This window comes from Rhamphochromis longiceps, linkage group LG9, assembly GCF_057381845.1.
Source record: "Rhamphochromis longiceps isolate RC_006_pf linkage group LG9, R_longiceps_female_GT1.1, whole genome shotgun sequence".
In the NCBI taxonomy this organism is placed as follows: Eukaryota; Metazoa; Chordata; class Actinopteri; order Cichliformes; family Cichlidae; genus Rhamphochromis; species Rhamphochromis longiceps.
In genome coordinates, this window is record NC_140565.1 from 33,523,566 (window position 1) to 33,547,550 (window position 23,985).

The 23,985-nt window shown below is 45.0% G+C and overlaps 1 protein-coding gene across 1 annotated transcript; it reads right to left on the reverse strand.

Moving 5' to 3' along the window:
• Positions 1-378: 378 nt before the first annotated feature.
• LOC146662697 (uncharacterized) lies at positions 379-2,529 on the reverse strand (the record flags this gene model as incomplete). The annotated part of the gene is made up of 4 exons (XM_085417908.1): positions 379-815; positions 1,091-1,183; positions 1,993-2,148; positions 2,308-2,529. Coding segments are annotated over 4 exons (783 nt in total), but the record flags the coding sequence as incomplete, so codon positions are not given.
• Between the last annotated feature and the right edge of the window lie 21,456 nt (positions 2,530-23,985).

Here is a 23,985-nt window from a genome sequence, read left to right on the forward strand (position 1 = left end):
ACTCGAACTATTGACTCACCTTTTCACTGTGAATAAATTCACTGTCACTCTGCAAGAAGTCTCGCACCTGAGTCCTTTAATTCCATTTCACCATGACAGAACATTACTATAACATTACAAGATTACTATGTTGCTTGCATACATTAGTCCTCCATTTAATCAGGCTGTATCCATTAATAGTGACTTTATGCTATTTAATGTGTGGAGAAAACATTCAATTTTGAGTATAACTGCTCCACTCAAACAATTTGTGAAAACCAGTGTGCATTTGCCTTTGTAACAAATGCAAAAATTGTTACAAATATCAGTGTTTACACTTCAAGTGTATAAGACTTTAAGTTATGAACGAACAATCTTTGTATAATAGCCACAGAGCAAACCACATAGTTTATATGAACATTTTATAACTTACAATTTTAAACTTTAAAACAGTAAACACATATTTGCATTGCAGAAACCTTGAAAAAAAATATCTGGCTTGCCTGAGTCTGTTTCAAGCTCATTCACCCCATTAGCTTGTTTTTTAGGAACTGTGCCTTGGATGACAACCTCTGTCCATCCAGCTTCATGATAATCTTTTGCAAGACTTCAAAAGTGCATTTGAGCTCCGGTGGGTAGCTTTGGTTCAGACAGTATATCAGTCCAAATAACAGAGCACAAGCAATTGCAATGCTCCTCAAACCAGTGAGAACCTCCACGCCTTCAATCAGGACACCGATGTTCTCTGGGTCATCTCCAGGCTCCGCACCCTCCTGATGTATGACATACACTCCCATCACAGTTTGTTCCATGGCTTCAGTGTTGGCCTCAGTGCTCTGTGACGTAAAATATAATAATACATTTGTTTGAGTCTAGATATGAAAAAAAAAAAAAAAGGAATTCAGCAATCAGTGTGAATATGCTGATATATTTACTAAATTCTATGTCTCTGGTTTCACACCTCAGAAATTTGACATGAAACAAAACAAGGACCAATTGCAATATCTTTTATTCACACGTGGTGTCACATTTTACCATTTCATATATCGAAATTACCCATAACTCCTGGAGCAAATTACATAACACAGAACAACTTGTGAATGTAACTGACCGTATATTCCTTCACAAGTTTCTCATGGTCTTCATTCAGGTAGACACACAAGGACTTCAGGATGCATGCTCGTCTTGTATGTATTGTGTCATCCTAAGAAAAAAGGGAATCCATAATGACAATATTTAGCTTTTAGGCAGCAGTTTGAAAAATGAATACTTAGTTTGGAAGAGTCCAAAAGGCCACATGGTAAATAGACTGGTTCTTATATAGCGTTTTTCTACTCGGAGCACTCAAAGCTGCCTTTATACAACAATTCATTCACCCAATCACTTTTTCTAAACTGTTTAAATGGCCTGTATTTATATAGCGCTTTACTGGTCCCTAAGGACCCCAAAGCGCTTTACATATCCAGTCATCCACACATTCACACACTGGTGATGGCAGCTACATTGTAGCCACAGCCACCCTGGGGCGCACTGACAGAGGTCGAGGCTGTCGAACACTGGCGCCACCGGGTTTAGTGCTTACTGTCTAACATTCATACACATTCACACTCCGATGAATGCATCAGTGAGCAACTTGGGGTTAGTATCTTACCCAAGGATATTTGGCATGCACACTGGAGGAGCTTGGGACCAAACCGCCAAGCTTCTGATTAGTAGCTGACCTGCTCTACCACCTGAGCTACAGCCACCTCAAAACATCTGTCTAAACCAAATCAGACACAAAATGAGGCAACTAAACACTAATGGGGTTTTTTTGGTTTTTTTTTTCCATTTTGATCAAAATTAACCATACGATTTTATCAATTACTTATTAATATAAGACTGATGCTTATATAATTTGTATAAAATATGAAAACCTCTTAGCACTTTTGCCTACCATCTGTATAGATATCTTTTCTCATAAAATTGCCAGATTATGGGCATAAAAAGTTCTTAAGCACATATCTAACCCACCTTGGAGATGGCCACCATGATGAGTCTCATTTTTCTGCCAGCCACCCCACCTTTGCCTCGAAAGAGCTCCATCATGCGTGGAGTGTACAAGTCTAGCTCATAAAAGAATCTAGATAGCAGCGGTACTGTCGATATGCGCAGGAATTCCTTGTCAATCTGAAAAACATGAACAATGCACTTATAATATGCACCAGAGGAAGGACATACCAGGAATTATTAGCTGTTTTATCACTATGTTATGTCAATATTAGTGAAGCAAGAAATAACTGGTCAACCATAAACACACTCTAAAAGTTAGACATATAGGACATGCACCTCTTTCTCGGTGAACAGAGCTGGCCATCTGCTTTTAAAATCTGCAACGAAGGGCTGTCCTTGAATAACTTCTTGCCTTCTGTACGAAAAAGTCTTCTGCATTTTCATTGCCACTATATTGTCATTGTTTCTCCTCTGATCCTCTGAAAGCAGTGCAATTCTCTCTTTTTCCAGGCTGTCAGTGGTTTCTCCTTTTGGATACTGCGGACAGTAATTGACATTTAAAAGTTACTGAACTTGAAGCTGTCTGTGTAAACTGAGATGAATGAGCTTTATAGACATGAGTGTTCAGTCCACTCCAAGTCTTAAATGTGCACAGACAATTAACATATATGCACAGATAATGTTGACCTATGATAATGATGATGTAGTTTATAATGTTGAAGTAATTTGTACCTGCTGCTCTCTCTGGTAACACAATTCTTGCACTGCCACATACACGTCACTGATAAAAAATGAAATATGTATTAGAAAACGTCAAGGAGATTAAATTTCTGCATCATCCAAAAAAAATAAATAAATAACATAATAATAATAATAAGGCAAACATGAACTTACCATGTATTGTTGAGGAGGTGCATAAGAATCTCAGCGCATGGGAATGTGGCTTTATTTTGTGATGTATTTCTGGGGAGAGAAATTAATTAAAACAAAGTTATTACTCTGACAAATTTGTGTTAATATCTACATACTGTTAAATGTGAAGACTGTTACGGTGCGTACACACCGAACGCGATAGACGCGACCAGAGCTTCAGGTTTACATGTAAAGTCAATGGAGGAGCACGATGAAGCACGACTGGAGGTCCAGCTAAACTTCGGAAGCAGATTTGCATTGAGAAAACGCTTTTCTGCCTACTTCACATGACTGACGCCTTTGAAGCGCGAAGTAAAATACGCACTGCAGTTTGTGCGGTGCATTTTGTGCATTTGCGCTTATCACATCTACCGCTCGAGCTAGTAAAATCTGCGGGACAGCAGCTCCTCAAACTCGGCAAAGGACAGAAGGTGGTACCGCTGAAAGCGGCCGTCATCCAGACGGAGCTTCTGGAGCAAGTGGTGAAACTCACCAAACTGCTCACGCTTGTGGAAGACTTGATGGACCCAGGTACGGTGAGGACGTCCTTTAGGCACTCCTCTGCTCTCCACAGCAAATAGAGAAGGGAGACTCTTTCTTCAATCAAATCAAATCAAATCACTTTTATTGTCACATCACATGTGCAGGTACATTGGTACAGCACATGTGAGTGAAATTCTTGTGTGCGCGCTTCACAAGCAACAGAGTTGTGCAAAATACAATAATGTAAACAAGCAGAATACAAGAATGGCTACATCTGAAACTAATAAATATATGTACAATATATAATAGTATATGCATTTCTGGATGTGTATACTAAATATTTTCCTACGTGTGTGTGTGTGTGTGTGTGTGTGTGTGTGTGTGTGTGTGTGTGTGTGTGTGTGTGTGTACACATATTTTGCAAATTAAATAGAGTAAACAATAATAAATATCGTTAGCTTCATAGCATAAGTGCCTAAGTCATTTTTTGGTCAAATTGAGATTTTTGCCTAACTTTACTCCCCTACCACTGCTGCATCATCCTGTCCGTCTGCCTATGTCATTGGCCAATCACAACACTCATAAGAGTCAAAAAACATACTTGCCTAAGTCATTCATTTGACTTAGGCAGTTTTACCATTGGACTTAGGCAGTTTTGCTACAATCAATTTGACTTAGGCAGTTTTGATGTATGCAAAATGGCTGATAAGAAGAAGAGGTTGACCGCAAGTGAAGCCCTTGCTCTTCTTTTTGATTCATTTACATCTGGTAAAAGTTCATATTTTTTTAGTTTTTTGGTCACTAAATGTATTTTCATTCAATCAAAGAGGTTATGACCATGTTAAAAGATTACTTTTTTGTTGCAAACAAAGTATGATGGCTAGCTAACATTAGCGTTAGTAGTGTAGCATTAGCATAGTAATGTAGTACAAGCTAGCAGCTAGCTAACAGCAGCATGCTACCAGAGTAAATCTTTGGCAATTTCAAAGGCAATTTGAGCATTTTCAGCAAGTTTGCAAATTATATTATGTTTCAAACATTTGCTTTTTATTAGGAGGAGAGTCTAAGGACGGGGGACGCCCTGGGTTCATTGTTAATTGTTAAATTGGACTTTATATTGACTGTGTTCAAATGACTGATACTGGTTGAACTCTATTGCCAGTAATATTCATGTAGCCCTTTGAGGCGACTGTTGTTGTGATTTTGGGCTATACAAAAATAAATTGATTTGATTTGATATTAATAGTACAAATTGATTTTTTTTTTTTTTTTTACATAGCAGACATTTTGACTACACAAGTAGATTTAGATGTCATCTTGATTTACCATTTTAAGATACTCCAACAGCATTTTATTTTCTGTTGTATCATCAGGAAAGGAAGTTGATGTGAACTTAGAGGAGTTGGTGGATATAGATGACGGAGAAGGAGGAAATTATGTTGATATGGGGCAACAGACTGATAAGCAGCCAGAGGAAGGAGAGGAAGATGAAGGAGAGGAAAAGAAAGGGGAAGGAGAGGAAGATGAAGGAGAAGAAAAGGAAGGGGAAGGAGAGGAAAAGGAAGGAGAAGGAGAGGAAGATGAAGGAGAGGAAAAGAAAGGGGAAGGAGACGAAGATGAAGGGGAGGAAGAGGAAGGAGGGGAGGTGGAAGCAGAGGAAGAGGAAGCCAGTCCAACCCCCAGCACTTCTGCTGTTCGTCACAAGCGTCCACTGCCCCATACGTGGAAGAAAAATGTCATCAAAGAAAAGCGTCTGAAGGGAGAGAATTACAAGAATACAATGGGACAGGAGAGACCACCAAAGGCCATGGGCCCACCATGCACATCACAGCACTGCTTCAAGTCAACGAAAAGAAGTTGTGAGCTACTGACTGAAGTTGAGAGAAGAGGAATCTTCAACAATTTCTGGTCCATGCCTTCCTGGGAGACACGCAAGGTGTATATCCAGACTGTTGTTGAAAATGTGCCCATAAAACAGAAGAAAGGTGGTGTTGATTCAAGGAGAACAACATCTCTGCTATACCACCTGCAACTCTCAGATAGATGCAAAATACCTGTGTGCAAAAATCTTTTCTGTTCCACACTTGGTATTGCCCTGAGAACCATTGGATCATGGTTAACTGCAGGCATGAAACCCAACACTCATACCCAGCCCAACCCCAAGATCAACAAGACTGGTCCTCATATGCCAATATCAGATGGAGACCAGGCCTTCCTGAAAGAGTGGCTCTCTGGAATACCTACAGTCCCATCCCATTACTGCCGCCAGGTTCCCTCTTATCAGAACAAGAAGTTCCTGGAGCCAGGAACAGTTTTGAGAGAGCTTCACAAGGAATACCAGAATGCTGCCAATGAGAATGGAAAGCGTGCTGTGAGTGAGACATACTTTCGGAAGGTTTTTGGAGAGCAGGATTACTCTGTGTTCATTCCAAAAAAAGACCAATGTGACATCTGTGTAAGCGCCAAGGTAGGAAATACAGATGAGGATGCTCTTGCTACACACTTGAGATTGAAGAGTCAGGCTCAAGCTGAAAAGGCTGCAGACAAAAATGAATCCAGTGACACACTTTCAGTGTGGACAATGGACCTTCAACGCGTTCTTCTTTGCCCCCAGACAAAAGCAAGTACAATGTACTACAAAACTAAATTACAGATGCACAACTTTACCTGCTTCAACATGAACAACAGAGATGGGTACTGTTATGCTTGGGAAGAACATGAAGGCTCCCTCAGCAGTGAGGTTTTTGCACATCTGCAGTCCAACCACTTTGAGTCTGTCCTACAGGCCAACAGAAACATTGAGAAAGTCATTGTCTGGAGTGATGGCTGCGGGTATCAGAACCGGTGTGCTACCATCAGCAACGCCTACCTTTACCTGGCCATGAAGCATGGTGTCAGCATTGAGCAGAAATTTCTAGTTGCAGGCCACACAAAGATGGAGTGTGACTCCATGCACAGTCTAATTGAACGGCGCATTGTGCAAGACGTTTATACTCCACGAGATTACGTTGTCATCTTTGAGGCTGCACGCATTAATCCATCCCCATACAGGGTGACTCAACTATACCACAATGACTTCATGAAGTTATCTGGCACCTATGTCACCAATATTCGACCCGGCAAAAAAGTTGGGGACCCCACAGTCCATGACCTCCGGGCTTTGCAGTACTTGACTGATGGACGGATCAGGTACAAGCTGGATTTTGAATCTGACTGGGAAGACCTGCCTCGGCGCATCAGCATACCCGACAACAAGCCATTCAAGTGGATCCCACTCTTTCCTGCTCAGTTGCCCATCACCCTGAGGAAATACAGTGACTTACAGTCAATGAAAAATGTACTACCAAGAGTGGCCCACAAGTACTATGATGATCTTCCTCATCAGTAGTATACATAGCCTACCAAATAGTACACACACACACACGCACGCACACACACACACACACACACACACACACACACACACACACACACACACACACACACACACCCGCACACGAAGAGAAAGAGAGAGAAGAGAGAGACAAACACACACAGACAGATACAAACACACATAGACACACGCACACCTCTTTTATGAGCCTACAGGCCTCCTCTGCAAATTAATGGGTGGGTGAGGTGAAGTGAGTAAGTCTCCTTACTCTAGCTGCCATTTTGTGATTAAAATTGAAAAGTTACAGTGTGTTATGGTTACATTATAGTATGTCATGTTCATTTTATAGTTTGAAGAAAAACTGCCTAAGTCATAGGCATAATCTGCCTAAGTCACTTTTATTAGACAAAAGAAATGATGTTGGGTTTTGTTCTTTTTCCATACTTTTCCTCACATATACTTAAATGTTCTGTGAAAATATCAATTAAAAATATGCATGTGATATTTAGAAAATTAGTTTTTTCTTGTTTTCCGAAAACACAAAAAAATGACTTAGGCAATTATGCTATCAAGCTAACGATATATAAAAAAACGCTAGATTGACAGTTGCCATTTTAATAACATACCGTCTGGCACTACTTCCTCCCAGATCTCTTCTTCATACGCGTGAAAATTGCATATAAAGCTCAACCAGTTCATGCTGGAAGCGCTTCGAGGTGCAAATGTGCACGCGATCAGCTAGGGGAGTCTATCGCGTTTGGTGTGAACGCACCGTTAGTCAGCCTTAATGCAGAGCACCAGAGAAACTATAACCCAAACAATTATCCACCTAAATCATTCTGAATTCGAAAACTAAGTGAATATAATACAGAAAAAGAAAATGCACATGCAATTATTGTGACAGATTGTATCTTACTCCTTGTTATTAACTCCCCTAAACGCTGGTTTAGTTGAATTAAACCTTTCATCAATCCAGTTAATGCGGTTGCCCGCGACTAAACTCCACTGACAAAAACAGGAATTTTAGAGCATCATAAAACACTCATAAAATCACCAAAACCATGTCGGTCAGTCTTACCACTACTACCAACAATCACCAACTCCGGTTAAGCAGAAAGTAACCCTTCATTCATGGAGCTATATGCGAAGACGTTACGGCTCTACGCGGATTTCCCGCTCTTCAAAGTTAGCTAACTCCAGAGAAGAAAAACAGTCCTACCAACGCAGATAACCATGAAACCAACCTCGTTCAAAGTCGACAGAAACAAAAAAAAAAAACGAACTTACCAAAATAACCTCATCAGTTTTTGCTCTGTTGCAACAATTAGCGACTCCGGTTAAGTTTTTAAAAAAACATTAAATTCACCGACTTACATTTGAAAAATGTTTGGGTCTACAACCTCCCTGCTATACAGTGGGGCAAAAAAGTATTTAGTCAGCCACCGATTGTGCAAGTTCCCCCACTTAAAATGATGACAGAGGTCAGTAATTTGCACCAGAGGTACACTTCAACTGTGAGAGACAGAATGTGAAAAACAAATCCATGAATCCACATGGTAGGATTTGTAAAGAATTTATTCGTAAATCAGGGTGGAAAATAAGTATTTGGTCACCTCAAACATGGAAAATCTCTGGCTCTCACAGACCTGTAACGTCTTCTGTAAGACGCTTTTCTGTCCCCCACTCGTTACCTGTATGAATGGCACCTGTTTGAACTCATCATCTGTATAAAAGACACCTGTCCACAGCCTCAAACAGTCAGACTCCAAACTCCGCCATGGCCAAGACCAAAGAGCTTTCGAAGGACACCAGGAAAAGTATTGTAGACCTGCACCAGACTGGGAAGAGTGAATCTACAATAGGCAAGCAGCTTGGTGTGGAAAAATCAACTGTGGGAGCAATCATCAGAAAATGGAAGACATACAAGACCACTGATAATCTCCCACGATCTGGGGCTCCACGCAAGATCTCATCCCGTGGGGTCAAAATGATCATGAGAACGGTGAGCAAAGATCCCAGAACCACACGGGGGGACCTGGTGAATGACCTGCAGAGAGCTGGGACCAAAGTAACAAAGGTCACCATCAGTAACACACTACAACGGCAGGGAATCAAATCCCGCAGTGCCAGACGTGTTCCGCTGCTGAAGCCAGTGCATGTCCAGGCCCGTCTGAAGTTTGCCAGAGAGCACATGGATGATACGGCAGAGGATTGGGAGAATGTCATGTGGTCAGATGAAACCAAAGTAGAACTTTTTGCTATAAACTCAACTCGTCGTGTTTGGAGGACGAAGAATACTGAGTTGCATCCCAAGAACACCATACCTACTGTGAAGCATGGGGGTGGAAACATCATGCTATGGGGCTGTTTTTCTGCCCAGGGGACAGGACGACTGATCCGTGTTAAGGACAGAATGAATGGGGCCATGTATCGTGAGATTTTGAGCCAAAACCACCTTCCATCAGTGAGAACTTTGAAGATGATGGGTCTTCCAACATAACAATGATCCAAAACACACCGCCCGGGCAACAAAGGAGTCGCTCCGTAAGAAGCATTTGAAAGTCCTGGAGTGGCCTAGCCAGTCTCCAGACCTCAACCCCATAGAAAATCTGTGGCGGGAGTTGAAAGTCCGTGTTGCTCGGCGACAGCCCCAAAACATCACTGCTCTCGAGAAGATCTGCATGGAGGAATGGGCCAAAATACCAGCTACTGTGTGTGCAAACCTGGTAAAGACCTATAGTAAACGTTTGACCTCTGTTATTGCCAACAAAGGTTATGTTACAAAGTATTGAGTTGTATTTTTGTTATTGACCAAATACTTATTTTCCACCCTGATTTACGAATAAATTCTTTACAAATCCTACCATGTGAATTCATGGATTTTTTTTTCACATTCTGTCTCTCACAGTTGAAGTGTACCTCTGGTGCAAATTACTGACCTCTGTCATCATTTTAGGTGGGGGAACTTGCACAATCAGTGGCTGACTAAATACTTTTTTGCCCCACTGTATATAAAACTCCTCTAAATCTCCACACTACACAGGTAAAAATTTATAACTAATAGTATTTATCTCTCACTCCACTAACCTAAATAAATATATCAAGAAATATTACTTACCTCACTATCAGGTATGCCAAAGAAGTAACTCCACGTGCGCTCGTTAACTTCTCAACGGACCTTTCCGCATGGTGGGCGTGGAGCATGCGCAATACATGACGCTATCAGAGCCGTTGGTTTGATGGACCTCATTCTCATTGGATTGCCATGAACGAATTTAACTCATCAAAGTTTTCTTTGATTTATATTCAACAAAAAAGAATGAATCATTTAATGAGCATAAAAATGATTTCTTCATGTGATGTAAACATATTACTACTTTGTTAATCAAACACATGCCCTAGTTGATTTTTTTGAGTGTATATATATATATATATATATATATATATATATATATATATATATATATATATATATATATATATATGCCTCAGTACTACATGGAAGCTCCTTTCAGACATCATATCGGCTAAGATGAACAGGTACATGGGTCAATACATGAGCGGGACACAGAAAGGAATTGGCAAAAATACCAGAGGCGCAAAACACCAGCTACTGGTAGACAGAACAATCAGCCGAGACTGCAAGACCAGACTGACCAACCTGTGCACTGCCTGGATTGATTACAAGAAGGCCTATGACTCAATGCCCCACAGCTGGAAACTGGAATGCCTAGAATTGTACAAGATCAATGGGACCCTAAGAGCCTTCATCGGGAACTCAATGGGGATGTGGCGTACAACACTAGAGGCCAACTCCAAGCCCATAGCACAAGTCACCATCAAGTGCGGGATCTACCAAGGAGATGCTCTGTCCCCACTGCTGTTCTGCATAGGCCTGAACCCCCTCAGTGAGATCATTAACAAGACTGGCTACGGATACCGACTACAGAACGGAGCAGTTGTCAGCCACCTCCTGTACATGGATGACATCAAGCTGTATGCCAAGAGTGAACGAGACATCGATTCACTGATCCACACTACCAGGCTATACAGCAATGACATTGGAATGTCGTTCGGACTGGAGAAGTGTAGTCGGATGGTAACAAAGAGAGGGAAGGTAGTCAGAACTGAGGGGATTGAATCAGAATCAGAATCAGAAAGGGGTTTATTGCCAAATGTTGAGCAGGTTTACAACATTAGGAAATTGCTGCGGTGCTTCAGTGCAAACATACTGTCATAAATTGCGATTAAATAGACATGAAAAAAATAAAAGTAGGAATAAGAATTAAAAGTGCTATGTAGAAAGATATGTGCATGAGATATACATGAGATATATACATGAGAATAAGAATTAAAAGTGCTGCGTAGAAAGATATATACATGAGTGCAGGTGATGATCAGTGCCAAACATGGAATGATGCAGTGACACAGCGTAGGGTCATGTGTTTGTGGCGGGGACAGTCATATGGTTATTGTTCATGTGTCCAACAGCAGAGGGGAAGAAACTGTTCTTATGGCGAGAGGTTCTGGTGCGAATGGACCGGAGCCTCCTGCCTGAGGGGAGCAGGTCAAACAGACTGTGTCCAGGGTGAGAAGGGTCAGCTGAGATCCGAGCTGCACGCCGCAATGTCCTGGAGGTGTACAGGTCCTGCAGAGATGGGAGTCTGCAGCCAATCACCTTCTCAGCAGAGCGCACAACACGCTGCAGTCTCTGTTTGTCCCTGATAGTGGCTCCAGCGTACCACACGGTGATGGAGGAGGTGAGGATGGACTCGATGATTGCAGTGTAGAACTGCATCATCGTCCGTGTTGGCAGGTTGAATTTCTTCAGCTGCCTCAGGAAGTACATCCTCTGCTGGGCTTTCTTGATGACGGAGGTGATGGTGGGCTCCCATTTCAGGTCCTGGGTGATGGTGGTACCCAGGAAGCGGAATGAGTCCACAGAGGTGATGGGGGTGTCAGTCAGGATGATGGGGGGGAGTGGGGCTGTGTGCTTCCTGAAGTCCACAATAATCTCCACTGAACTACCAGAAGGCAACATTGCAGACATAGAGGACAGTTACAAGTACCTGGGGATCCCGCAGGCAAATGGAAACCATGAAGAGGCCGCTAGAAAGGCTGCAACCACCAAGTACCTGCAGAGGGTCAGGCAAGTCCTGAGGAGTCAGCTGAATGGTAAGAACAAGATCCGGGCCATCAACACGTACGCCCTGCCCGTGATCAGGTACCCTGCTGGGGTAATAGGCTGGCCAAAGGAGGAGATAGAAGCCACTGACATAAAGACAAGAAAACTCCTTACCATGCATGGAGGGTTTCACCCCAAGTCCAGCACCCTGAGGCTGTACGCTAAGCGGAAGGAAGGGGGCCGGGGACTGGTGAGTGTCAGCACCACAGTCCAGGATGAGAAAATGAACATCCAAGAATACATTGGGAAGATGGCCCCAACTGACCGAGTGCTCAGTGAATACCTCAGGCAGCAGAAACCCAAGAAAGAGGAGGGAGACGAGGAACCATCATGGAAGGACAGGCCCCTGCACGGTATGTACCACCGGCAGATAGAGGAGGTGGCTGATATCCAGAAATCCTACCAGTGGCTGGACAAAGCTGGACTGAAAGACAGCACAGAGGCACTAATCATGGCAGCACAAACAAGATGGCGGCGCGCACAGACGCAGCGGCCCGGAGCTCCTACACTTTTGCACTTTTGGTGGTACTGTGTATTTCACACAGTCTGGGGTTACTTCAATACAACAGAGATGATCTACTACAACTAAGCCGTGGAGATCTTCAACTAACATCCGAGTATCTCATCCCCCCGGAGATCGTTAAGTAACCCCCGGGGCTACCCGCAACAGCAAGCCGCAGGAGGAGACGTTGCGAGCGGAGGCAGAAGAGAGGCAGGCGGGGAGGCCTGTGGGCACGGCTAAAGACTAGTCCGTTTAAACCACCACTCCCGATCATATTCCTCTCCAACGCCCGTTCAATCTGTTACAAACTGGATGAAATACGACTGCAGATCGCCACTCGACGGACTTTTAATAACTGTTCGTGCATGATTTTCACTGAAACCTGGCTGGACAGCGCCATTCCCGATGCGGCTATTGATCTAGCAGGCCGCACCGCCTATCGAGCCGACAGGTCTGCGGACTCGGGTAAGAAGACTGGCGGGGGGCTGTGCATCTATATTAACAACTTTTGGTGCACGAACGTCACGGTAACGGAAAGACTGTGCAGTACAGAGGTAGAACTGTTGGTGTTAAAGTGCCGTCCATTCTATCTCCCTCGGGAATTTTCTGCCGTTTACATCTGCGCTGTTTACATTCCACCAGATGCTAATGCTAAGCTAGCGTTAGCACAATTGAGCAGCAGCATCAATAACAGCCTGGTAGCACACCCGGACAGTGTCTTTATTGCGGCTGGGGATTTTAACCACGCGGACCTGAAATCTGTACTTCACAATTTCCACCGTAATGTGAAGTGTGCTACCAGAGGAGATAGAACGCTGGACCAGGTGTACACCAACATGGCGAATGCGTACAGAGCCCAGGCTTATCCCCACCTGGGTCTGTCAGACCATCTCTCCCTTCTGCTACACCCAATATACACACAAAAGATCAAGAGCACTGGGATTACAACCAAAACCGTGAGAACATGGCCGCAGGATGCTATTCCGATGCTTCAGGACTGTTTCCACTGCACAGACTGGGATGTATTCAAGGTGCAGGACACTGACAATCGTGTCGCATTGGACAGTTACACCTCCACTGTCTTGGACTACATCTGTTTCTGTGTGGACAATGTAACAACTTGGAAACGATTCCGTGTGTTCCCTAATAATCCACCCTGGATGACACACGGAGTTCAACAACTTATTCGAACGAGGAACAACGCTTTCAAATCCGGGGACCAGGAGGCATACAGTGCTGCCAGGGCCAACCTGAGAAGAGGCATCAAGACTGCCAAGCAGCAGCACAGGAGGCGTATCGAGGCCAGGTTTGAGAACAACACAAACCCAAGGCAGGTCTGGGAGGGCATCAGGGCTATCACGGACTACAAAAGAAGAACACCATCACCCTCAGCCGACAGTTCTACTCTGGCTGAGGATCTAAATCTCTTTTATGCCCGTTTTGATAGGGAGAACACCGACCCTGTCCTGCCCCCTCTCCCCTCAACCGATCCTGCTCCAGTCCTGAGCACTCATGAGCTGAGGCGTGTGTTCCGGAGCATTAACACCAGGAAGGCGGCCGGGCCAGATGGAGTGCTGGGCCGGGTGCTAAAAGACTGTGCTGCGGACCTGGCGGACGTCTTCACCTCTATATATAACACCTCGTTGTCCTGTTCACTGGTACCATCATGTTTCAAAGCAGCAACCATCGTTCCCATCCCAAAACAGTCAAATGTCACATGCCTGAACGATTTCAGACCTGTGGCACTCACCCCCATTCCCGCCAAATGCCTGGAGAGACTGGTTATTAAACACATCAGAGCTGCCTTTCCACCATCCCTGGACTCGCACCAGTTTGCATACAGGGAGAACCGGTCAACCGAGGATGCGATCGCCACAGTGCTGCACACATTACTGAAGCACTTGGAACACAGGAACACCTATGCACGGCTCCTCTTTGTAGACTACAGCTCGGCTTTTAATACCATCCGGCCATACAAACTCCGTCCCAAACTCCACCAACTGGGACTTAACTCCTCTCTGTGCAACTGGATTGTGGACTTCCTCACTAACCGTAGACAGAGTGTCAGAGTGGGTAAGAACACCTCTTCCACCCTTGTGGTCAACACCGGTGCCCCTCAGGTGTGTGTTCTGAGCCCTCTGCTATACACTCTCTTCACCCATGACTGTATTTCCTCCTGCGCGTCCAATCTCATTGTTAAGTTTGCAGATGACACTACAGTGCTCGGACTTATATCCAACAATGATGAGACAAACTATAGGACAGAGGTGCAACAACTAGAGTCATGGTGCCACGACAATAACTTGGTCTTAAACACCAAAAAGACCAAGGAGATCATTGTAGATTTCCGGAAGAAGGGTCATAACAACCATCTGCCTCTCTTCATTGGCAGTGAGGCGGTGGAGAGGGTGAGCAGTTTTAAATTCTTGGGGGTAACTGTGACCGAGGACCTGTCCTGGGGCAACCATATCACCTCAGTTGCACGGAAGGCCCAACAGCGCCTCTACTACCTGAGGAGACTGCGGAGCGCACACATTCCCAGATCTCTGATGTTGAACTTCTACAACTGTGCCATCAGCAGCGTTCTGACGTATGGATTTCTAGTGTGGTTCCCCAGCTGCACCAAGGCCGATCAGCAAGCACTCCAGCGGGTGGTGAAAGAAGCTGGCAGAATTATTGGAACAAGTCTGCCAGGGATCAGTAATATCTTCCCCACTCGCTGTCTGAGGAGGGTGCACAGTATCCTGCGGGACCAACATCACCCTGCGCGCCACCTTTTCCATCTGCTGCCCTCAGGGAGAAGGTACAGGTCTATACAGGCCAGAACATCCAGACTGGCCAACAGCCTGTATCCACAGGCTGTGAGGCTCCTGAACTCTCTGCCCCCCTCTCACGGACAATAACCATATCCAACTTCTTAATAGCAATGAACTGGTCTGCATTGGTGCATCATATCTTTATTCTCTTCCCCCCTCTTTCTTAAATAGATAACTATCATATCTGATATCATATCTCACAGTACAATAATATTGAATGGGTTGCATTGTTGTATTTTGTCATGTTTCTCAGGTCTTTGTCTGAATTTCTACGAACATTATTGCTAAGGATTGTCTTATTGCATTGGAGTCACACTGGGTTAAATATGTACACTTGGGTTTTAAGGGGTATTTATTATTTTCTTCTTTTTTTGGGTTGTATGGAAGCCCCAAACGCAATTTCATTGTTCTTGACAATGACAATAAATAATACTACTACTACTACAAGAACAAGCTCTGAGTACAAGAGCCATAGAGGCTGGGGTCTATCACACCAGGCAAGACCCCAGGTGCAGGCTGTGTAAAGATGCCCCAGAGACAATCCAGCACATAACAGCAGGGTGCAAGATGCTAGCAGGCAAGGCATACATGGAACGCCATAACCAAGTGGCCGGCATAGTGTACAGGAACATCTGTGCCGAGTATAACCTGGAAGTCCCGAGGTCAAAATGGGAGATGCCCCCAAGGGTGGTGGAGAATGACCGAGCTAAGATCCTGTGGGACTTCCAGATACAGACAGACAAACTGCTGATGGCTAACCAACCGGACATAGTGGTGGTAGACAAACAGAAGAAGACGGCCGTAGTGATCGACGTAGCGGTTCCGAATGACAGCAATATCAGGAAGAAGGAACACGAGAAGCTGGAGAAATACCAAGGGCTCAGAGAAGAGCTCGAGAGGATGTGGAGGGTGAAGGTAACGGTGGTCCCCGTGGTAATCGGAGCACTAGGTGCGGTGACTCCTGTCAAGGTTCGAATTTGAGGAAGAGACAAACGACTCCATGGTCCCTCAGTAGATGTCAGAATAGTGATTTTATTATACATATGTACATATGGGGAAGATGAGCGTCACAAGTCAATCTCCCTCAGAACAGTCTCTTCACAAGGTTTTTATTGCAATGATGACGTCAAGTCACATGATAAGTATATCAGTCAGTTCTCCCTTCTATGTCCTTGTATGGCTAAGAACAACAACATGTTCCAGATGTTTCTACTCCTCTGTATTCTGGGAACATAACCAATAGTGTGTATCTAAGTGTGCAGTTTTGTGATATTGTGAGTTCAGGCCAACCAAAGTTGAGTGTCCTCATATGACTTACTGCGGCCTGACTGGACCCCTAGTTAAACTGGTGCTTTACTAACTGATAGAGTATTGTATCTAGAATTCTATTATAGCAGATTTACTAAATGATAAGTGATACATGATAATATTGATGATAAGCTGATGCGGACTAATGAAGTAATAATGAAATAATGACAGTGCTTTATGAATGATATACAGTGACAGTAAAATAAGATGTTTTCCTCAATACTCCCAAGCTAGGCGAGTGGCTCCAGCAGATCCCGGGAATAACATCGGAGATCTCTGTCCAGAAGAGCGCAGTCCTGGGAACAGCTAAGATACTGCGCAGGACCCTCAAGCTCCCAGGCCTCTGGTAGAGGACCCGAGCTTGAAGGATAAACCGCCCGCAGGGGCGTGCTGGGTGTTTATTTATATATATATATATATATATATATATATATAGCAGCTGGATAGCGTAGTGGTTAGACTACACGCCTTTGGAACAGAGGATCGCAAGTTCGATTCCTGCCTGGGGCGTCTGTATCCAGTAAGGGTCCTAAGGCTAAGCAAGCCTACCGCAGACATGAGCGCGAGAGGAACTGACCTGAAAAATGGGATCATGGCCAAGCTTGAAACCTGGATCCCCCGTAGCCGGTTACCAAGATTACGTGAAGTACCCTCAGAAGGTCTGCTAGATGATGTTAATGCAGCACTACGGGCAATACCTACGACCACGATTATCGACACTAACAAGCTCATCTACAATACGGCAACAGTGATCAGTGAGATGCTTGGCTACAAGTTGAACAGCGACAAGGGGCAGTACCCTCCATGGAGAAGGAGGCTAGAGGGCAAGATCAAAGTAGCACGGAGGGAGGTTAGCCAACTAACGGAGTTGCAGAAAGGTGCGACAAATAAGGTGCCTAAGAAATACAGCAAGCTGTCCATACCTGAGGCCTTGGAAACTGCCAAGCAAAGACTCACAGCCTTGGCCAGCCGCTTGAGGAGGTACACCAGAGAGATAGAAGGCAGGATAATAAACCAGCTGTTCTCCACAGAACCAGCAAAGGTGTACTCTCAGTGGCAAGGGAACAATAAGAGAACAGCACCACCAAGGCTGGAGACGGAGCAATACTGGAAGAGCATATGGGAGAAGGATGCAACCCATAACGGCAATGCTCAGTGGCTAGAGGATCTGAGGGCAGACCACAGCGACCTCCCTGAACAGGGTCCAGTAACCATCACAGTGGCAGATATCCAAGAAAGGGTCTCCAGTATGAAGAGTTGGACAGCACCAGGGCCCGACATGGTTCACGCCTACTGGCTGAAGAAGCTGACTGCACTCCACGAGCGTCTGGCAGCACAAATGAACCAGCTGCTAGTTAACGAGAGACACCCGGAATGGCTAACTGAAGGCCGGACGGTCCTGATCCCCAAGGACCCCAAGAAGGGACCGGTCCCCTCCAACTACCGACCACTAACCTGCCTCAGTACTACATGGAAGCTCCTGTCAGGCATCATATCGGCTAAGATGAACAGGCACATGGGTCAATACATGAGCGGGACACAGAAAGGAATTGGCAAGAATACCAGAGGCGCAAAACACCAGCTACTGGTAGACAGAACAATCAGCCGAGACTGCAAGACCAGACTGACCAACCTGTGCACTGCCTGGATTGATTACAAGAAGGCCTATGACTCAATGCCCCACAGCTGGATACTGGAATGCCTAGAATTGTACAAGATCAATGGGACCCTAAGAGCCTTCATCAGGAACTCAATGGGGATGTGGCGTACAACACTAGAGGCCAACTCCAAGCCCATAGCACAAGTCACCATCAAGTGCGGGATCTACCAAGGAGATGCTCTGTCCCCACTGCTGTTCTGCATAGGCCTGAACCCCCTCAGTGAGATCATTAACAAGACTGGCTACGGATACCGACTACAGAACGGAGCAGTTGTCAGCCACCTCCTGTACATGGATGACATCAAGCTGTATGCCAAGAGTGAACGAGACATCGATTCACTGATCCACACTACCAGGCTATACAGCAATGACATTGGAATGTCGTTCGGACTGGAGAAGTGTAGTCGGATGGTAACAAAGAGAGGGAAGGTAGTCAGAACTGAGGGGATTGAACTACCAGAAGGCAACATTGCAGACATAGAGGACAGTTACAAGTACCTGGGGATCCCGCAGGCAAATGGGAACCATGAAGAGGCCGCTAGAAAGGCTGCAACCACCAAGTACCTGCAGAGGGTCAGGCAAGTCCTGAGGAGTCAGCTGAATGGTAAGAACAAGATCCAGGCCATCAACACGTACGCCCTGCCCGTGATCAGGTACCCTGCTGGGGTAATAGGCTGGCCAAAGGAGGAGATAGAAGCCACTGACATAAAGACAAGAAAGCTCCTTACCATGCATGGAGGGTTTCACCCCAAGTCCAGCACCCTGAGGCTGTACGCAGTCCAGGATGAGACAACGAACATCCAAGAATACATTGGGAAGATGGCCCCAACTGACCGAGTGCTCAGTGAATACCTCAGGCAGCAGAAACCCAAGAAAGAGGAGGGAGACGAGGAACCATCATGGAAGGACAGGCCCCTGCACGGTATGTACCACCGGCAGATAGAGGAGGTGGCTGATATCCAGAAATCCTACCAGTGGCTGGACAAAGCTGGACTGAAAGACAGCACAGAGGCACTGATCATGGCAGCACAAGAACAAGCTCTGAGTACAAGATCCATAGAGGCTGGGGTCTATCACACCAGGCAAGACCCCAGGTGCAGGCTGTGTAAAGATGCCCCAGAGACAATCCAGCACATAACAGCAGGGTGCAAGATGCTAGCAGGCAAGGCATACATGGAACGCCATAACCAAGTGGCCGGCATAGTGTACAGGAACATCTGTGCCGAGTATAACCTGGAAGTCCCGAGGTCAAAATGGGAGATGCCCCCAAGGGTGGTGGAGAATGACCGAGCTAAGATCCTGTGGGACTTCCAGATACAGACGGACAAAATGGTGGTGGCTAACCAACCGGACATAGTGGTGGTAGACAAACAGAAGAAGACGGCCGTAGTGATCGATGTAGCGGTTCCGAATGACAGCAATATCAGGAAGAAGGAACACGAGAAGCTGGAGAAATACCAAGGGCTCAGAGAAGAGCTCGAGAGGATGTGGAGGGTGAAGGTAATGGTGGTCCCAGTGGTAATCGGAGCACTAGGTGCGGTGACTCCCAAGCTAGGCGAGTGGCTCCAGCAGATCCCGGGAATAACATCGGAGATCTCTGTCCAGAAGAGCGCAGTCCTGGGAACAGCTAAGATACTGCGCAGGACCCTCAAGCTCCCAGGCCTCTGGTAGAGGACCCGAGCTTGAAGGATAAACCGCCCGCAGGGGCGTGCTGGGTGTATAGTTAATTTCCCTCTCACCCCTGCAGGCAGTCTATCCTTCAAGCTTGGGTCCTCTTCCAGACACCTTGTCCTGCACAGTAACTTTGCTGTTCCTAGGACCGCACTCTTCTGAACAGAGATGTTGTTCCTGGGATCTACTGGAGCCACTTGCCTAGCTTGGGGGTCACTACACTGAGTGCTCCGATTACCTCTGTAGCCACTATTACCTTCAACCTCCACGTCCTCTAGAGTTCTTCTCTCAGTTCTTTTCTGAGCCCTTGGTACTTCCCGACTGTCGTTTGGTATAACTTCATCTAGCACTACTGCCATCTTCCTCTGCTTGTCTACCACTACTATGTCCGGTTGGTTAGCCATCAGCAGTTTGTCTGTCTGTATCTGGAAGTCCCACAGGATCTTACCTCGGTCATTCTTGGCCACCCTTCCCATTTTTGACATGGGACTTCCAGGCCAGATGTTTTTGTATACTATGCCAGCAACTTGGCTATGGCATTACAAGTATGCCTTGCTTGCTAGCATCTTGCACCCTGCTGTTATGTGTCGGATTATCTCAAGGGCATCTTTACACAGCCTGCACCTGGCATCTTGCCTGGTGTGGTAGACCCCTGCCTCTATGGATCTTGTACTTAGAGCTTAAGCCTATGGTGCCATGGTTATTTCCTCTGTGCTGTCTTTCCATCCAGCTTTATTCATCCATTGGTAGGATTTCTGGATGTCAGCCACTTTCTCTATCTGCCAGTGGTATATACCATGCAGGGGCCTGTCCTTCCATGATGCTTCCTCCTATTGCTCCTTTCTTTCTTGGGTTTCTGTTGATGAGGTATTCACTAAGCGCTCACTAGTATTCAGCCTACTTCCGTTCACTGAGCTTACAGTGCTACAGTACAGGGTAATAGGTGTTGATAGCCCAGATCTTGTTCTTGCCATTCAGTTGACTCCTCAGGACTTGCCTTGCAGGTATTTGGTGGTTGTAGCTTTATTAGCGGCCTCTTCGTTATTCACATTTCCCTGTGAGATTCCCAGGTTGTCAAGGGGTTGGGTTTTTACGATCCAGCATTCTGAGTTTTTTTAGTTTTTTTGTTTCTTAGGTTATATTTGAATATGTTAAGTTATTGCATTATTTTTAGTTAAGGTTTAGTCTAATCTATGATATCAAAGTCCTTTTAGTTTTGAGTCTTTGTCTGTTCTCTGTGTAGTCGGTCTTGTCCTCTATGTTTAACTTTTAGTTATGCCTGCGCTTTTGTTTCCCTTATCTGTTCTGATGTGTCTCTCCTTGTGTTCCATGTCTCCCCAGACTGTCATGTGATTCATATCTGTGTGTTCCATGTTGTCAAGCTCATGTTGCCATATCTACTTCCCATTATGTTTCCTGTTTTATATTGAAGCGTCCCATTTTCCATGGTTAGTGTGTTTAGTTTTCTTTCCCCTTTGGCGTCATGTGTTCCCCCAGGTGTTTGCACTTTCCTCATTACTCTCATGTGTATTTAAGTCTCTTTTTCTCCCTCTGTTCATTGTCAGGTCGTCTGTTTACCTCACCTCATGTTCCTGGAACTCATGTCATCTCAAGTCCCGGTTTTCTTAGGTTCATGCTCATTTTCACGTTTATATTTTACATTTATATGTCTAGCTTCAGCTTTCCCAGTTTAGGTTGTAATTTAGTTTTCACCATTGCCATTTTGTTTCTATGTTTTTCTAACAGCAAGAATAAAATTCTTGCTTTTAATTAGCTTCAGTTCTGCCCCTTGTGTTTCCTACTTTTAGGTCCGCTCCTTAAGCACACTGGCCATCCCAGCCATGACACAGGTACTGGTAGCTGTCCTTGATGTCTGCAATGTTGCCTTCTGGTAGTGCAGTCCCCTTACTTCTGACTACTTTCCCTCTCTTTGTTACCATACAACTACACTTCTCCACTCCGAATGACATTTCAGTGTTGTTGCTCTATATCCTTGTGGTGTGGATAAGTGAATCAATGTCTTATTCACTCCAGGCATATTCTCCTGCCTTTAAGCTCTCTGATGTACCTCCTAGGCGCCTTCTTCATTGAACCTTTCTGCAGGTCCAATACTTGGCTAACTTCCCTCCATGCTACCTTGATCTTGGCATCTAGTCTCCTTATCCATGGAGGGTACTATTCCTTGTAGCTGTTCATCTTGTAGCAAAGCATCTCATTGATCACTGCTATGCCATGCTGTAGATCAGCTGGCTGATTTCGGTGATGGTCGCAGTAGGGGTTGTCCGTAGTGCTGCATCCATACTACGGACTATCTTCTACCTAAAGTACCTTCAGAGGGTACTTTACGTAATCTTTCTAACCAGCTGCACAGGGTCCAAGTTTCCAGCTTTGTCTTAATCCTATTGTCATGTTTATGCTGTGTGGCAGGCAGGAAGTAGAATCCAAGCACAGGACTCATACACAGAGAGGAATTAAACTCCATGCGGCACCCTTATTGCTGGGAACAAAGTCCATACTAATACAAAACTAAGCCAAAAAAAAGAAACTAGAAACATGAAACTCAAACCTAAAACCTAATAGGGAACAAAACTAAGAACAAAGAACTAGGAAGCACAGAGGAAAACACACATCAGAGAGGCCACATGAAGGTTAATGACACAAAAACAAGCAGGGGAAGACTGAGGACTATAATACACAGGCTGGATAATGAGAGGATTGGGAACAGGTGGAAACACAGCTGGGACTTATCATACATAATGAGACAAGGAGAAGAAAAACTAGACACACTGATCTAGGGCAAGGACTATCAAAATAAAACAGGAAACACACAGATAAAAACTCAGATTTCAAGACAACAAGCTTATGTTAAAAACCCCAACTCTTTGATCTTCGGGCTGAAAGAAGAACAACACTTGGTGTTTAATGCTCAATCAACAATCACTTCAATCAATACAATTCTCTTTCTTCCTTACAAAAACTTTGAGCATTACAAACTTCAAACTTTATTTAATTTTGGAACCTAAAATAAATTAGAATGTTGCTTTCTCTTGGACTTCTAAAGTCTTTTGTGGACCTTTGGCTGTACATGTAAAGACTGTTTTTCTCCCCTGGGCCTGCTGCATACCCTGTGCAGCCCCAGGCAGATCATCAGTCTTAGCCAGAGGTCCTCCCACCATCTGGTCCTGCTCTATCTCGGCTAGAGGTCTCTACGCCATTTGGTCCTGGTCTGTCTCTGCAGTGTCTGCTCCTACTCTGCCCTGTCCTGCTCCACCCAAGCCAGTGGTCAGTTCCAGTTGTCAGTCCCCAGCCAAGCCACCCAAGTTTTGTTGCTTCTGCTGATGCTAGCCTCCACTTAAGCCACCTTAACTGTCCCATCACTTCCGTCAGTCCCCTGTGAAGCATGCGGTCATTCTCCAGGACTTATTTTCTTACTTTGTTTTTGGACTCACTTCCTCACTGTTTTTGGCGTTGGAATTCTCCATTCTGGCCCCCGCCACCTGTTTCCCCAGTCATGTCTCTGTATGATTATCTGGGGCTTCTGTCTCTCTGCACCTCATGCTATCTCTCTCTGTCTCCTTATTGCTCTCTGTCTTTTAGCTCTGTCATGTCCTGAGATGGGCAGTAACATAATGCATTACTGTAATCCGATTACTTTTTTCAAGTAACGAGTAAAGTAAGGGATTACTGTTGCAAAAAAAGGTAATTAGATTACCGTTACTTTCCCGTAAGCACGCTGCGTTGCTGCGTTACTAAAACCGTGATTTTTTTTTTTGTGAATGTCTCATGACAATGATGTAAGCGAGTGCGATGTTCATGGCAACAATTCAATTCAATTCAATTCAATTTTATTTATATAGCGCCAAATCACAACAAAAGTCGCCTCAAGGTGCTTTATATTGTACAGTAGATCGCACAATAATAAATACAGAGAAAAACCCAACAATCATATGACCCCCTATGAGCAAGCACTTTGGCGACAGTGAGAAGGAAAAACTCCCTTTTAACAGGAAGAAACCTCCGGCAGAACCAGACTCAGGGAGGGGCGGCCATCTGCTGCGACCGGTTGGGGTGAGAGAAGGAAGACAGTATAAAGACATGCTGTGG